Here is a 17,904-nt window from a genome sequence, read left to right as displayed (position 1 = left end):
GTGTACGGATCATCATGTTGCGCAGAGGTATGAAGTCACAGTGCTCTATGTTTTCAACTGAAAATAAGAATAATAATAACAACAACAACAATACACACAGTATATATTTACAGTATATGATCCGGTCACATCATCTTTACCACTCCAATGCTTTTATTGTCTTCACATCTGCCACCTCTGTGTTTGATTGATGAAGCCTACTGTGTAGGTGAAACTTTCTGGGAACGAAAATAACTAACCATTGAACAAGTTATCTTATCTACTTGTCAGTACTGTATATCATCATTATACTCTCTTGTTCACTCTCACTATCTCGCACATACCCTCTAAATACGAGCAGGATAATAGTTTGTGAACGGATTCAGGGAAACCAGTTAGCCGGACTGAGTCCTGGAGGTGGGAGGTACATTGCCTGCACTTTAGAGAAGGGGTTTGGTATATTGGCTGTTTGGAGTGACATCTGAACTGTTGTACCTGGGTGTCTCTGCAAAGACAGTGATGTGTGAATGACAGCGAAAGTGTTGAATAATGGTGAAAGTGTTTCTTTCTTTTTTGGGTCACCCTGCCTCGGTGGGAGACAGCCGACACGTTAAAAAAAAAAAGTAACAACAGTCATCCGTTGCCAAGGCAGGATGACTTATAGAAGAAAACAGTCATTAATCAAGTGTACTTCCAATGCAATAAAATTACTCTCTGACTGCAACATTCCCAGCCCTCCTCCAGTGTAGGCACTGTCCTTCCCATCACCAGGACTTAAGTCCAGCTAACCAGTTTCACTGAATCCCTTCACAAAGTTACCTTGCTTACACTTCAACAGCATGTCCATTAAAATCCACTTATCTCCATTTGCTCCTTTCCAATATGCTCACAAAAGCCTGCTGGATACTCACTGAGGAGAGTAAAAATGGAAAAAGGGAAGGAGGAAGATAGGGAAGTCGCAAAAAAGGAGGAGGAGGAGGAGAGGAAAGATGGGAGTTGGTATTACAATCAACTAAGACTCTCTAAACCAGTATCTGAAGCTCACCCCCATCCCCCTGTCTCCCATAAATTCAAGTAGAGAACTGCCTAGATCTAAGTAGTAGGCTGGTAGACAGCAAACACCCAGGGAGGTACTACCGTCCTGCCAAGCAAGTGTAAAACAAAAGCCTGTAATTGTTTTACATAATGGTAGGATTGCTGGTGTCCTTTTTTCTGTTTCATAAACATGCAAGATTTCAGGTACGTCTTGCTACTTCTACTTACACTTAGGTCACAATGCACATACATGTACAAACATACATATACTTACCCCTCTGGGTTTTCTTCTATTTTCTTTCTAGTTCTTGTTCTTGTTTATTTCCTTTTATCTCCATGGGGAAGTGGAACAGAATTCTTCCTCCGTAAGCCATGCGTGTTGTAAGAGGCGGCTAAAATGCCAGGAGCAAGGGGCTAGTAACCCCTTCTCCTGTATATATTACTAAATGTAAAAGGAGAAACTTTCCTTTTTCCTTTTGGGCCACCCCGCCTCGGTGGGATAGGGCCGGTGTGTTGAAAGAAGAACTGCCTAGATGCTAAACACCATATAAAAAAGATATTATTGGTGATACAATTGTACAGGAATAGGGCAACTATGCCATTGAGAAACCAGACAACATTTCAACATAGTCCATCATTATAGTCCACTGTACCTCCTGCCAGTAATCCACAGATCCATGATTTATCACACTCCACAAACATGTATGTGACACTGACATCCTCTATATGATGTATTCTTAAGAGACCAAGTGTTGCACCGATTCAAATGGGTGACTAAGGTGGTGGGCATATAAAGACAATGGAGCAGAACTGGATGACCAAGAAGGTGCATAAATCCAAGGTGGAATGAAAGAGAGATAGGTGTCCAAAAGTTTTAAGGGGATAGGAGATTGAGCATTTTGCAGGTGGGTGCAAGAGTGTCAACCCTTTGACTGCTTCGGTCGTATATATACGTCTTATGAGCCAGTGTTTTTGACGTATTTATACACCAAAAATTCTAGCAGCTTCAAATCAAGCAGGAGAAAGCTGGTACGCCTACATGTGAGAGAATGGGTCTGTGTGGTAAGTGTGTGTAGTATAAAAAAATTCTGCAGTATGTAGTGCATAATGAGAAAAAAAAACTGACCGTGTTTTTGGATTAAAACACCGACTTTGAGGTGTATTTTCGAATACTACTTATGGTTGTATTCTCGTTTTCTTGGTCTCTCATTTGACAGAATGGAAGACATATTACAGAAATAGAGATGATTTTGATTAGTTTCACAATGAAAAGGACCTTGAAATTGAGCTCAAATTAGCGGAAATGTTCGATTTTGCCGATGTTCAAGAGTAAACAAATGACATCATTGTCCAATAAGTGTCCAATGAGCCATTCATATACACAGTCATGAATGGGTTGACATTATTTATACAATTATTACAATACTTCAGTAGTCTGCATAATAGCAAATTTTCTATTTTTTGTGTGAATAAAAATTCAAAATAGAAAGCAAGAGTAATATAAGAGGGGCCTGGAGGCATGACTGATGAACAGAGAAAATGTTATTTTAGTGCCAGGAATGTCTGCATTGCTCATTCTGAACCCTAATTTGAAAGTGGCATCTTTTTTAATTTGCATGAAATTGGCCAAATTGCCAAATTCTGATCACTTTATTGGGTAGTTGAAATCAGTAAATGGGTGGTTTCTTGTACTCAATCGATAGAACAAACGGAGTTCTAAAGAAATAGCTATGAGTTTGGTCAACTGGAACAATGGAATTTGCCGAGAATAGGGTTCAAAGTGGGCGAAATCGCCAATGCGTGAACAATGCCGAGATCGCTAACCTCGCGAGAGCATAATTCCGTAAGTTTTCCATCAAATTTCGTACTTTTGGAGTCATTAACATCGGGAAAAAATTCTCTATCATTTCATAAGATTTTTTTTTTTTTTTTCAAAAATTTTGTGACACAGACACTAAGATTTGTGGTCGCGACAGTCAAAGGGTTAAATAAGAGTGGAAACAAGCAGTTTTAAGGATTTGAGGTGATGCTGGAGTGTAAGCAGTTTAACATTTATGAAAGTATTCAGGGAAACTGGTTAGTCAAACTCAAGTCCTAGAGGTGGTAAGTACTATGCCTGTACTTTGAAGGAGAGGCTGGGGTGTTGTAGTTCAGAGGATCATTTTAATTGTGATGTCTGTGCACTTCTGGTAAAAAAAAAGCTATTACTGAGCAGAAATAAATATTTCCTTTTTTGGACAACCCTACCTTGGCAGGAGATGGCCAGTACATTAAGTAAAAGAAAAAAGTGACTGCTAATATTTGCACTTCATTACTGTCCTATAACAAGGGTATAATGCAAACACTAAAATTTTAATTCATACTTCAACAAACTCACCTTCAACTATTCCCCAAGGGTATTTTCGACCTCTAACTTTTTTCCCTTCAACTTCGACTGTAGTATTGGACCCAACCACTGCAAATGGTACTCGCTGCTTCATTTTACTGCCAGCAGCATCACCTTCTTCATCTGGGAATTCATAAATCTTTATCTTGTGCTGAGCTATTTCATTAAGTACCTGAAAAAAAGTACAAAGCCAAATATTAATTTCTCCCAAACTCAATGTCAATTTTAGATGCTATGGTACTAAATTATTCATGATTAAACTATATTTACCACCATTAACTACATATACAGTATACTTTTTTTATGTCGTTTCATTTACCACTACAAAAGCAGAGTTTAGTCTTTTGAGCATTTCAAGATTCATTTACTTTTCAATTTAAAAATCACGAGTTTAAGCTACTGACATTGATTTCCCAGAGTATCAGAATCATACAATGTGTAAGTCATAGAGTGAAACAATTTTCCCTGTATCTCACCTGTTTTTTCAAGTGCTGACATTCATCAGGTGTGAGTGTATCTGCTTTGGCTATGACAGGAATAATGTTCACTTTGTCATGGAGACGTCTCATAAACTCAACATCGAGGGGTTTTAAACCATGGCCCGATGGAGCAATGAAGTAGAGACAACAGTGGACCTGTAATGGCCATGAAATATTCAAGGACAAACAGATTACATTCTAGTAACAAAATACATTATCACTCCAGGAACAAATTAGTCGACACAATTGTATATCACTTGGAGACACTACTGCAGAATTATGCATCTGAATTTTTAATGCAATGACTAAATAATAAAAACCTCAAAAGTACAATCTACAATTCTTCTTTTCTTCTTTCAACAAACCGGCCATATCCCACCGAGGCAGGGTGGCCCAAAAAGAAAAACAAAAGTTTCTCTTTTTTAAATTTAGTAATTTAAACAGAAGAAGGGTATACATTTTATTCTTAGCAATCAAATTTATCTAACACAGAGGTAGAATCCCACAACTTTACTTTATCACTAGAGTTAACTAAACTCAAATGATTCCAAGTCACAAATTTTTTACAATCCATATGCTCATCATCCATTAATATCTGCTCATGATCATTTCCCTGTGGCTCATTCTAGGACCATGTCTCTTGGTTACACATACACTACACTAATAGTGGGAGGTGAATCCATTTGACATGACACCAGTACAGTATTGTTCAGTAAGTGGTCTCATTCCAGAACTAGGTTCACCTCCAGCTATGGCATAGGGCACTGGTGTGAGGGTATTTGAATTCATGTAGTTTTTCATGCTTTTCTGCAGGACATCACATTTGACAAGTTGGGAAGGCCTAACTGGTGTACATTCTGTATGTACTGGCAAAATAGGCAGGTTTATATACAGGCAAAAAAAGTCGAGCATAACTTACTCGGCTATCACTAATCTGTGTTCTGTTGACTCTAGATTCACAATTAAGATATTCTTCATATTTTGTTTCCACATAGTCAGTGATGGGTTGCCAACTGAAAATATAATGAAGATAAGTGATAAGAACATTAGAATGTACAGGTATGAGCTAAAACTGAAAGCAACTTACAAAGTTCAAGAGATACAAAACAAAGCAAAAAATACCATTAGTGAGATTAAAACACAAAAGTATATCTTATCTCATACAAAATCCAGAGAAACCACTTTTTTCCACGTAGCTGAATTTATGGGCAAAGAACTATTGTCCTACCTCAGCTCATTTCAAAGCCCAGCCTTATCTAAGATATATTAACATCCTTTGGGATGTGATTTTTTTTTTTTTTTTTCAACAAGTCGGCCGTCTCCCACCAAGGCAGGTACCTGGGCAACACCCAGGTACCTACTCACTGATAAGAGAAAAGGGGCAACATGCCCAATGTTTCCATTCATACCAGGGATCGAACCACGGTCCCTTAGTATGTGAGCTGAGGAAGCTACCAACTGAAAACCCATTACAACCTGGTGTTTAGTGAACCAAAATACTAATGACCAGGAAGTAGTACAGTACCTTCCTGGATGATTACTGTCTATCAACCATTACATGGTAAATAATCACTACTTTGAATAGCCTTCCAATAATCCTATCTATTCAATCACATGGTAGGCGAGTCTAAGAAATATATGATTGGCTCACCAGTCACTGTTGTCGACAGCATCTCCGAACCCTGGAGTATCAACCACCGTCAACATCAGATTAACACCATTTTCCTTCAGAAGAACTTTGGTTGTCTCCACCTGGTTACAAAACAGTGTATGTAATGCCAAACCTATGTAAGCAGACCAAAATGGTAATTAAATAATCAATATATTTACAATTGAAAGATAAGGTGAATCATAGAACTGATGAAGGGAAAAAGGCGAGTGGTGCACTTAAGAGTCTGTGGAGACAAAGAACTTTGTCCATGGAAGCAAAGAGGGGAATGTATGAGAGTATAGTTATACCAACACTCTTATATGGGTGTGAAACATGGGGGGTTAATGCTGCAACAAGGAGAAGGTTGGAAGCAGTGAAGATGTCATGTCTTGAGGACAATGTTATTTTTAGTATTATTATCACACTGGCCGATTCCCACCAAGGCAGGGTGGCCCGAAAAAGAAAAACTTTCACCATCATTCACTCCATCACTGTCTTGCCAGAAGGGTGCTTTACACTACAGTTTTTAAACTGCAACATTAACACCCCTCCTTCAGAGTGCAGGCACTGTACTTCCCATCTCCAGGACTCAAGTCCGGCCTGCCGGTTTCCCTGAACCCCTTCATAAATGTTACTTTGCTCACACTCCAAGAGCACGTCAAGTATTAAAAACCACTTGTCTCCATTCACTCCTATCAAACACGCTCACGCATGCCTGCTGGAAGTCCAAGCCCCTCGCACACAAAACCTCCTTTACCCCCTCCCTCCAACCTTTCCTAGGCCGACCCCTACCCCGCCTTCCTTCCACTACAGACTGATACACTCTTGAAGTTATTCTGTTTCGCTCCATTCTCTCCACATGTCTGAACCACCTCAACAACCCTTCCTCAGCCCTCTGCACAACAGTCTTGGTAATCCCGCACCTCCTCCTAACTTCCAAACTACGAATTCTCTGCATTATATTCACACCACACATTGCTCTCAGACATGACATCTCCACTGCCTCCAGCCTTCTCCTCGCTGCAACATTCATCACCCATGCTTCACACCCATATAAGAGCGTTGGTAAAACTATACTCTCATACATTCCCCTCTTTGCCTCCAAGGACAAAGTTCTTTGTCTCCACAGACTCCTAAGTGCACCACTCAGGAGTCTGTGGAGACAAAGAACCTTGTCCTTGGAGGCAAAGAGGGGAATGTATGAAAGTATAGTTTTACCAACGCTGAGGACAATGTGTGGTGTGAATATAATGCAAAGAATCTGTAGTTTGGAAATTAGGAGGTGGTGTGGGATTACCAAAACTATTATCCAGAAGGCTGAGAAGTGGTTTTTGAGGTGGTTCGGACATGTAGAGAAGCTGGAACACAATAGAATGACTTCAAGAGTGTATAAATCTGTAGTAGAGGGAAGGAAGCTTAGGAAAGGTTTGAGGGAGGGGTTAAATGAGGTTTTGAGTGTGAGGGGCTTGGATTTCCAGAAAGCATGTGTGAGCATGTTAGATAGGAGCAAATGAACTTAATGTGCTGTTGGAGAATGAGCAAGGTAACATTTATGAAGGGATTCAGGGAAACCGGCAGGCCGGACTTGAGTCCTGGAGATGGGAAGTACAGTGCCTGCACTTTGAAGGAGGGGTGTTAATGTTGCAGTTTTATAACTGTAGTGTAAGTGTACCTCTGGCAAAACAGTGGAGTGAATGATGAAAGTTTTTCTTTTTTGGGCCACCCTGCCTTGGTAACAGACAATCAATGTGTTAATAAAAAATACTTACAATTTGGAAATTTTTTAATTAATCCAGCTCTTTGAATGAAGACATTTACTGTAAGGGGATACACAGAAGCTTAATCTAGTCTCATAATTTATTAAGTTATTTATTCAAACATTCCACAACTGGTACAGCATAAAAATAACCAGTAATGCATAAATTTAAAATAAAATTAATTACAGTACCCCCTACAGATTTTGTCCTATAAAGTAACACACCAATTTACACATACAGTAGGTCCCCACTTTACGGCAATTCGCCTTACAGCGTTCTGCTAATACAGACATTACAAATTATAACCAAAACTCGCTATACAACTCCCCGTGTTTCTAATATGGCGTGCCCCACCCACCACATTCTCTGTGAGCACATCTCTCTATTATGTCTGGAAACTTTACAAAATTTCAAGTGTTTTAAAGTTACTGCTTATTTTATATGTACTCTGATGATTATACTTATGTGTACCTGTACATAAATATACTTGCACACTGTGCTGGCATGCAGGTACACATTACAATCACTAAGAGTCTCTCTACTCTTGAATACGCCATATTAATAATAATAATCTCTTGGGTGCATTAAATGTTGTCTATTATGTTAATATAGACATTTCCATTAATTCATCTATGACATTTTCTCAAAATTATATAAGAAACACATTACATAGCATATAAACATGAGACATACACCCACAATACAATAAATTTCACATAAATACGAGGTGTGGTAGCCGGGTGGAGGGAAAACATTACGTTTTCTCTGGCCCAGCACCAGAGAAAAGGTGTATGAATCTGCGTTTGGCCCAGTCAATCCCCTTAACACATTCTACTTTGTTTACAGTTCTCGGCACGAATTCTTCTCATTATTTCTTTGTTTATGATGGCACCTAAAGGTAGACATTAGAAACTATTAACCTTGGAGAACGAGGTACATATATCAACAGTAATAATATGGCTCTGGGCCGCATTAAATATCATATGGCTATGCAGGTAGGTGTAGCTGTGTAGCCCAGGCGGACTACATCTACTGGCTACCTACACCTGACTTCCTACAAATAAATACTACAGTGGACCCCCGGTTAACGAACTTTTTTCATTCCAGTAGTATGTTCAGGTGCCAGTACTGACCGAATTTTTTCCCATAAGGAATATTGTGAAGTAGATTAGTCCATTTCAGACCCCCAAACATACACGTACAAACGCACTTACATAAATACACTTACATAATTGGTCGCATTTGGAGGTGATCGTTAAGCGGGGGTCCACTGTACTCGCCTCTCATCCTACATTAAGACTACACATATTTTAAGGTAAATAATGAGTGTACTGTATGTGTATTTTATTTCTCTGGACTGTTGAAATATCGTATATTAAGTTTGGGACAGGGAGCCAGGGCTACCTACACCTGACTTCCTACAAATAAGTACTACTCACCTCTCACCCTACAATAAGACTACAAATATTTTATGGTAAGTAATGAATGTACTGTGTATGTATTTAACTTTTTGTTATTTAATGCCTAGTTCTAATGTTAGCTTAATATATGTTAGTGTAAATTTGTTGTCTGGCATTTGTATGCATTTATAAGTTTAAATTTGTTGTCTGGCATTTGTAAGCATTTATAAGTGGAAAAAATGGTGTTCTGCTTTCCAGTGGCAGCCTGGAACCTAATCTGCCATATAAGTGGGGCCCTACTGTACTGTGAAAACTCATTTTCTTATCATTTACATGGATTTCAAGTGTCAAAAAAAAAAAAAAAATCCTTTTGTATTGAGGATTAATAAATTAAAAAAAGGTCTTCTGTTACAATAATATTAACTAAAATGTGCATTTGTAACTTTTATTTAACTACCAGAAATATGTATGTATTACTACAAAACATATATTGGCAACATAAAAAAAAAAAAAAAAAAAGTGATGGAATAAAATCATCTTAAGTACTGTGCTGAAAAATTTGCAAATACTCAAAATTGTGTATGAATTAGTAACAAAAAAAGGCACAATACCGTGACTGGAACGATACACAAATAACCCGCACATAAAAGAGAGAAGTTTACGGCGACGTTTCGGTCCGACTTGGACCATTTACAAAGTCACACTAACCTGTCCTCTTCAATACTTTGGAGAAACTGGTCGATCTCTTTCTGACAGACTTAGGGAGCACAAAAATAGTGCTAGGCTTGCCGACACTAACAATGCTCTTTTCTGTCACGTCAGAGATCATAGCCATCCTATTGACTGGTCTTCTGCTAAAACTGTCTTCCCTACTTCCAACTCGAACAGTCGCCGTCTAGTTGAATCCTCTCTAATACACAACTTTCCTTGTATGAATCTTAGCCCTGGCTTCGTCTCTGTAGATGCCTTCCTCTCCCACTACATTGTAAAATGCTCCAAACTTCAGAACACCCATGACTTAACCTGACTCCTCATTTTTTCTTTTTCTTTTTCTTCTTCTCCCTCTTCCCCTTTCCTCTTTCTTTTTCTCCTCTGGGTTGTCTTTCTTCCTTCTGTCTCGTGTTTCTGTTCCTTCTTTATTTATTTCACCTCTTCCCCTTTCACCCACTTCTGTGCACTTGCTCTCCCTCTGTGGGCACCTAGCTCCCCTGCAGTGCTCCTCTTTCTTTGTATTTGACTGGCTCCTCCTCATTCTCCACTACTACCACTACCACTACTGCTACCTCTGCTGCTGCTGCTGCTGCTGCTACTACTACCACCACCTCCACCTCTTCCTGCCTACATATAGCCGTCCTGCTCCATTCTGGTTAGTGTGACTTTGTAAATGGTCCAAGTCGGACCGAAACGTCGTCGCAAGCTTCTCTCTTTTATGTGCGGGTTATTTGTGTATTGTGTATGAATTGCTCAACTTGTATAAATGTATAAAATAAATATATATTACCAGTCACCCAAAACTTCCACAATTTTCCATTAATAATCTAAAAAGACTTGCATCAATTAGGCATACATTAAAATATTAGCTAACCAGAGTGTGTCTCGCTAAGTGAGTGAATACAGACAAGATAGCATACCTGGACAGTCTTCTTGACACGGTGTGAGGGTCCAGGGTGGTCATTGGAATAAATGTCAGAGAGGAACATGGAGTTGATGAGTGTGCTCTTTCCCAGTCCACTTTCACCTAATAAATAACAGCAACAATCAATTGCAAAAGAAGAAAATTAAAGGTGAATACAGGAAAGAGTAAGGTTATGAGGATAACAAAAAGATTAGGTGATGAAAGATTGAATATCAGATTGGAGGGAGAGAGTATGGAGGAGGTGAATGTATTCAGATATTTGGGAGTGGACGTGTCAGCGGATGGGTCTATGAAAGATGAGGTGAATCATAGAATTGATGAGGGGAAAAGAGTGAGTGGTGCACTTAGGAGTCTGTGGAGACAAAGAACTTTGTCCTTGGAGGCAAAGAGGGGAATGTATGAGAGTATAGTTTTACCAACGCTCTTATATGGGTGTGAAGCATGGGTGATGAATGTTGCAGCGAGGAGAAGGCTGGAGGCAGTGGAGATGTCATGTCTGAGGGCAATGTGTGGTGTGAATATAATGCAGAGAATTCGTAGTTTGGAAGTTAGGAGGAGGTGCGGGATTACCAAAACTGTTGTCCAGAGGGCTGAGGAAGGGTTGTTGAGGTGGTTCGGACATGTAGAGAGAATATAGCGAAACAGAATGACTTCAAGAGTGTATCAGTCTGTAGTGGAAGGAAGGCGGGGTAGGGGTCGGCCTAGGAAAGGTTGGAGAGAGGGGGTAAAGGAGGTTTTGTGTGCGAGGGGCTTGGACTTCCAGCAGGCATGCGTGAGCGTGTTTGATAGGAGTGAATGGAGACAAATGGTTTTTAATACTTGACGTGCTGTTGGAGTGTGAGCAAAGTAACATTTATGAAGGGGTTCAGGGAAACCGGCAGGCCGGACTTGAGTCCTGGAGATGGGAAGTACAGTGCCTGCACTCTGAAGGAGGGGTGTTAATGTTGCAGTTTAAAAACTGTAGTGTAAAGCACCCTTCTGGCAAGACAGTGATGGAGTGAATGATGGTGAAAGTTTTTATTTTTCGGGCCACCCTGCCTTGGTGGGAATCGGCCAGTGTGATGATAATAAAAAATAATAACAATCAATTATCATCATAAACTCCTTTAAAGACAGGGAAAAACTGCACACCTGGAGAATACATACACGTACTACAGAAAACTTTTATTACTTGTATAGACTAAGACTAAAGTGACATATAGGTAGACTGAACTCCCTGGAATTAAGTTCAGATATATCACAAGTCACACTCAGAAAATACTGGAGGAACTCTTCAAGTTATGCACAATGAAATATGTACGTATATATAAAAAGCAAGATTATCACCAGATTAAATGAAAGAAATATGTGAAAGTTCTGTTCTGGGTATAATAATGTCAGCTACCTTTAATTTAAAGAATGCAATAACGAAAATACCACAAAAGTCAGGAAAATAATTGGCTGGATGAGAACTCTTAAAACAATGGAAATAGTGCCAATGGTGACACTTTTCAAATCACTTGTGCTCTCTTAGGGTATTGGTCAGTGTCAATGGCTCCAATGAGGGCAGGAGAGATCAGAGCTGGAACAAATACAGAGATCACTTACAGCCCACAAAGAGCTAATAAAACATTTACATTACTTGGAACATTTCAAAGTCTTAAATATGTACTCGCTGGAGCAGAGGAGAGATGCATGATAATATATACACTGAAAGTACTTGAGGGCCTAGCCCCAAATGTGCACACTGTCATAACATACTGGAGTGAGATATGAGAGGAAATGTAAAATAAACCCAGTGAAAGCAGAAGAAAAGTGGGGCACAAAAAGAGAACACTGCAGCAACATCTGCAGGTCCAGATTATTTGATAACACACTACCAAAGGATATTAGAAACACTGCCGGGATAAGTGTGCAGGTCTTCAAGAGGAAACAAGATTTGAACCTCTGGCAAGTGGTGGATCAACCAGGCTGTGATGGCTATGTGGGTCAGCAAGCCACCATCAGCAACAGCCTGGTTGGCCTGGGGAGCACCAGACAAGCTTGGCCCAGGGTAGCGCTGTGAGAGTACCTGGAGGTTACCTGGAGGTTATTCCGGGGATCAACGCCCCCGCGGCCCGGTCCATGACCAGGCCTCCCGATGGATCAGGGCCTGATCAACTAGGCTGTTACTGCTGGCCGCACGCAGTCCAACGTACGAGCCACAGCCCGGCTGATCCGGCACTGACTTTAGGTATCTGTCCAGCTCTCTCTTGAAGGCAGCCAGGGGTTTTTTGGCAATTCCCCTAATGCTTGATGGGAGGCTGTTGAACAGTTTTGGGCCCCGGACACTTATGGTGTTTTCTCTTAGTGTACCAATGGCGCCCCTACTTTTTATTGGCGGCATTTTGCATCGCCTGCCCAGTCTTTTACTTTCGTAGGGAGTGATTTCTGTGTGCAGATTTGGGACCATTCCTTCCAAGATTTTCCAAGTGTAGATTATGATATATCTCTCCCTCCTGCGTTCCTACGAGTACAAGTCAAGTGCTTCCAAGCGTTCCCCGTAGTTAAGGTGCTTGACAGAACTTATACGTGCAGTAAAGGATCTCTGTACACTCTCTAGATCTGCGATTTCACCTGCTTTGAATGGAGATGTTAATGTACAGCAGTATTCCAGCCTAGAGAGAACAAGTGATTTGAAAAGGATCATCATGGGCTTGGCATCTCTCGTTTTGAAAGTTCTCATTATCCATCCTATCATTTTCTTTGCACGTGCGATCGTGGCACTGTTGTGATCCTTGAAAGTGAGATCCTCAGACATTACTACTCCCAGGTCCCTTACATTATTTTTCCGCTCTATTGTATGGCCGGAGTCAGTAGTATACTCTGTTCTAGTTATTATCTCCTCCAGTTTTCCATAACGGAGTAGTTGGAATTTGTCCTCATTGAACATCATATTGTTTACCGTTGCCCACTGGAAAACTTTGTTTATATCTTCTTGGAGGTTAACCGCATCCTCAGCAGATGACAGCCTCATGCAGATCCTAGTATCATCCGCAAAGGATGATACGGTGCTGTAGTGTATATCTCTGTTTATGTCTGATATGAGGATAAGGAATAAGATGGGGGCGAGTACTGTGCCTTGTGGAACAGAGCTCTTCACTATGGCAGCCTCCGATTTAACTTTGTTGACCACTACTCTTTGTGTTCGATTTGTTAGGAAGTTGAAGACCCATCTCCCCACTTTCCCAGTTATTCCTTTAGCACGTATTTTATGGGCTATTACGCCATGATCGCATTTGTCAAATGCTTTTGCAAAGTCTGTGTATATTACATCTGCATTCTGATTTTCTTCCAGTGCATCCAAGGCCATGTCATAGTGATCCAGTAGTTGTGAGAGGCAGGAGCGACCTACCCTGAACCCATGTTGCCCTGGATTGTGCAGATTTTGGGAATCCAGGTGATTTGCAATCCTGCTTCTTAGCACTCTTTCAAAGATTTTTATGATGTGGGACATCAGAGCTATTGGTCTATAGTTCTTAGCTAATGCTTTGCTGCCACCTTTATGGAGTGGGGCTATATCCGTTGTTTTAAGTGACTGTGGAATTTCACCCATGTCCAAGCTCCTCCTCCATAGTGTACTTAGGGCACGCGAGAGGGGTTTCTTGCAGTTCTTAATGAAAACAGAGTTCCACGAGTCTGGGCCCGGGGCTGAGTGCATAGGCATGTTGTCAATGGCTTTTTCGAAATCTATCGGAGTTAGGGTAATGCCGGAAATCTGGCATACATTTATGGAGTTTTGAGGCTCATTCATGAAGAAATCATTTGGGTCGTCGATCCTCAGACCGATTAGTGGTTCACTAAACACAGAGTCGTACTGGGATTTCAATATTTCACTCATTTCCTTGTTGTCATCTGTGTAAGTCCCATCCTGTCTGAGTAAGGGCCAGATACTAGATGTGGTATTTGCCTTGTTTTTGGCATATGAAAAGAAATATTTTGAATTTCTTTCAATTTCACTAATAGCTTTAAGCTCCTCCTGCCTCTCCTGGTTCCTGTAGGAGTCATTTAGCTTAAGTTCGATAGTTTCCACTTCCCTGGTCAGCGCCTCCTTTCGTGTATCAGATATTCTAGCACTCCTGAGGAGCTCAGTGACTCTTCGTCGTCTTCTGTAGAGGGAGCGTCTTTTTCTCTCCAGTTTACTCCTGCTCTTCTTCTTTCTTAGGGGAATATGCCTAGAACATGCTTCGGCTACCAGGAAGTTGATCCTTTCAAGGCACTGGTTTGGATCCATGTCATTTAAGACATCTTCCCAACATGTTTCGTTTAGGACATGGTTTACCTGGTCCCAGTTGATGTTCTTGTTGTTGAAATTGTATTTTGTGAAGACACCTTCACAGGTATATGCATTCTGCTGTTCAGGACCCCTATGCATGTACGTCTGGACTTTGATTAGATTGTGATCGGAATTAGTTGTTTTTGATATTCTTATGTCTCTTATCAGGTCCTCATTATTTGTGAAGATAAGGTCAAGTGTGTTTTCTAGTCTTGTTGGCTTAAGGTGTGTTTTTCGCAGAGACTTAGTAGCTCATGTGTGTGTGACCTTTCATCTGCGCTACCTCCGGGGATTGTTTCAGCTATAACATTATTTGCTACATTCTTCCATTTTGTATGCCTTAGGTTGAAATCACCAAGCAGTAAGATGTTTGGGGATGGAGCTGGAAGGTTTTCCAAACAGTAATCGATTTTCAGTAGCTGTTCCTTGAACTGTTGTGAGGTTGCATCTGGTGGCAACCTCTCAAACCTCATTAAAGATACAAAGGCTCCAAGACCAACTTCATCCTAATTGTTGCAAGATTCCCCTTCTAGTTTGATTTTGTACCACAAACTACAGGCAGTCCCTGCTTTACAGTGCTTCGCTGTATGGTGTTTAGCTACTGCAGCAATTTTCAATTATACTCATTCCTCATTTGTTCAGACTTCCTACAATAAATATATTCACCACTCACTACAGGCTAAGGACAAATATATTTTAAGGTAAGGAATGTGTGTACTGTATATGCACTTTTTAGGCCTAGCTCCATTGCTCACTTAATATACGACAGTGTAAACATGTTATCAGGCTTTCATATGAGGCCTGGTCGTAGACCGGGCCATAGGGACATTGACAGCAATAGCTCGGAACCTAACCTGCTGTATAAGTGGGGCCTGCCTGGACTGTATTTCCTGGCATATAAGGCACACTCCCCCCCCCAAAAAAAATAATTTACATTAGTGATGACACGACTCACGAAATCGTAATGACACGATTGCAAACAAACCATACCACGGGCAGGGTTAGAACCAGCGATCAGAGTCTCAGAACTCCAGATCATTGTGTTAGCCAGTCACTAATGCGACAAATGCGAGTTTTGAGACACACTGATCACGGGTTCTAACCCTGCCCGTGGTATGGTGTTTTCCTAGTGATGACACCTAGTGTTAACAGTGATGACTTACAAGCATCTATCTACTGCTCAACTTCTACTCACTAGGCCTAGCAAATACTGCATTTATTTTTTCCCAAAACGTGCCTGATAAAATTGGGGCGCACCTTACATAATCATGCGCCTCATATACCAGAAAAAAGGAACGGTATTTATGTTAATAACTGTATCTAAATAAAAAAAACTGAACACCAATTACTACTGCTAAAACTACTACTGCTATAACTACCGCCACCCCTATTACAACCACTATCACTGCTGCTGCTACTATTACTACTAAAAGCATAATATGATGTAGGGAAGTTAGGGGTACTACGTTTATCAACAAAGCGAGGGCTGCAACAGCAGCAGCTGAGCCTTACCTTCAGCTCAGCCACTGCTCACTTATTTTTTCCATCACAACCAAATTGATGTATAATGTTTATACTTTAGCCACTGTATTGCCATTACATTCAGTCTCCTCGCATTTCAACCCTGATTATGCAAAGGGAAGGAAACAGGAAATATACCATAAATACAGGCGGGCAGATAAAGACACTATGCACAGGTCAAGATTTTTATAGAAGAAAAGTTTTGCCATAAGAAAATGTCTTGAACTGCACAAATGTGTGTATCTGCATACTGTCGGTATCCTCATAACTTTCCAGGCAAATACATGTGGTCTCTCTGACAGTTACAGAACATGTACAACCATAACTTGTTTATACATCACAAAATATGAGTTTATCAACTGGTACTGGAGATTATATTTGGTTCTCCTTCTAAGACATTTTTGTTAATGACTTCACAGAAGGAATCAATAGTTTCATGGCTACAGAGTATTTGTGGATCATGCAAAGATCTTACTATACCAGGGTGGGGGTGGAGTAACTGACCATTACTATTACATGAAGGCCACCGCCACGCCAGGGGAAGCCTTCACTTACCATTCATAACCAGGATGCTCACCTCCACACATCTACCTCCCCTCTTCCCATCACCTCCACACATCTACCTCCCCCTCTTCCCATCACCTCCACACATCTACCTCCACACATTTACCTCCCCCTCTTCCCATCACCTCCACACATCTACCTCCCCCTCTTCCCATCACCTCCACACATCTACCTCCCCTCTTCCCATCACCTCCACACATCTACCTCCCCCTCTTCCCATCACCTCCACACATCTACCTCCCCTCTTCCCATCACCTCCACACATCTACCTCCCCTCTTCCCATCACCTCCACACATTTACCTCCCCCTCTTCCCATCACCTCCACACATCTACCTCCCCCTCTTCCCATCACCTCCACACATCTACCTCCCCTCTTCCCATCACCTCCACACATCTACCTCCCCTCTTCCCATCACCTCCACACATCTATCTCCTCTCTTCCCATCACCTCCACACATCTACCTCCCCTCTTCCCATCACCTCCACACATCTACCTCCTCTCTTCCCATCACCTCCACACATCTACCTCCCCCTCTTCCCATCACCACACATCTACCTCCCCTCTTCCCATCACCTCCACACATATACCTCCCCCTCTTCCCATCACCTCCACACATCTACCTCCCCCTCTTCCCATCACCTCCACACATCTACCTCCCCCTCTTCCCATCACCTCCACACATCTACCTCCCCCTCTTCCCATCACCTCCACACATCTACCTCCCCTCTTCCCATCACCTCCACACATCTACCTCCCCTCTTCCCATCACCTCCACTTCAGAGTACAGCATAAACTCCAGTCAAACAAACGGGCTTCCACATGGATAAATTGTCATTTTTGTGGAAATTGGTGTCACGCCCCTTGTGCAGATATCCCAGAACTAGCTACAAGCAGTATTAAAACAGAGAAGTGTTTTTGGGTATGCTCAAATGAGGAAAAACTGTGGACTAAAATCACAAGGGTATTAAAAGAGGACAACATCAAAGCTGCTTTCATAGAAAACCTGGAAGCTTTCTACAACAGATGGGAACATAAAATGTCTGGGCTGAATGGTACTGCCATTGATACTGGCCATGTAGTCATAAACTGTAAGGCTGGAGGTGATGTCCTGGTAGTCAGTAAATGTGGGGCTGATAGTGCTGTCCTGGGAGACAGTAATGGTGAAGCTGGAGGTGCTGTCCTGGGAGACAGTAATGGTGA

At 41.2% G+C, this 17,904-nt stretch overlaps 1 protein-coding gene across 10 annotated transcripts in view; it reads right to left on the bottom strand.

The window, feature by feature from the left end:
• Positions 1–17,904, bottom strand: part of pnut (septin 7-like protein pnut) — a 294,459-nt gene that overhangs the window by 49,026 nt on the left and 227,529 nt on the right. For all 10 annotated transcript variants that reach the window (XM_053785935.2, XM_053785937.2, XM_070095477.1 and 7 more), the window contains 6 exons: positions 10,319–10,425; positions 5,531–5,631; positions 4,799–4,892; positions 3,877–4,035; positions 3,392–3,572; positions 1–57 (listed from right to left, as the gene is read on the bottom strand). The exon at positions 1–57 is cut by the window's left edge and continues 109 nt beyond it. In XM_053785935.2, the coding sequence (XP_053641910.1) occupies positions 1–57; positions 3,392–3,572; positions 3,877–4,035; positions 4,799–4,892; positions 5,531–5,631; positions 10,319–10,425 (699 nt within the window). The remainder of the gene's footprint in view (positions 58–3,391; positions 3,573–3,876; positions 4,036–4,798; positions 4,893–5,530; positions 5,632–10,318; positions 10,426–17,904) is intronic.

Source organism: Cherax quadricarinatus, chromosome 50 (assembly GCF_038502225.1).
Source record: "Cherax quadricarinatus isolate ZL_2023a chromosome 50, ASM3850222v1, whole genome shotgun sequence".
NCBI lineage: Eukaryota > Metazoa > Arthropoda > Malacostraca > Decapoda > Parastacidae > Cherax > Cherax quadricarinatus.
The sequence above is the reverse complement of the archived record's forward strand: the minus strand, read 5'-3'. Positions and strand labels throughout refer to the sequence as shown.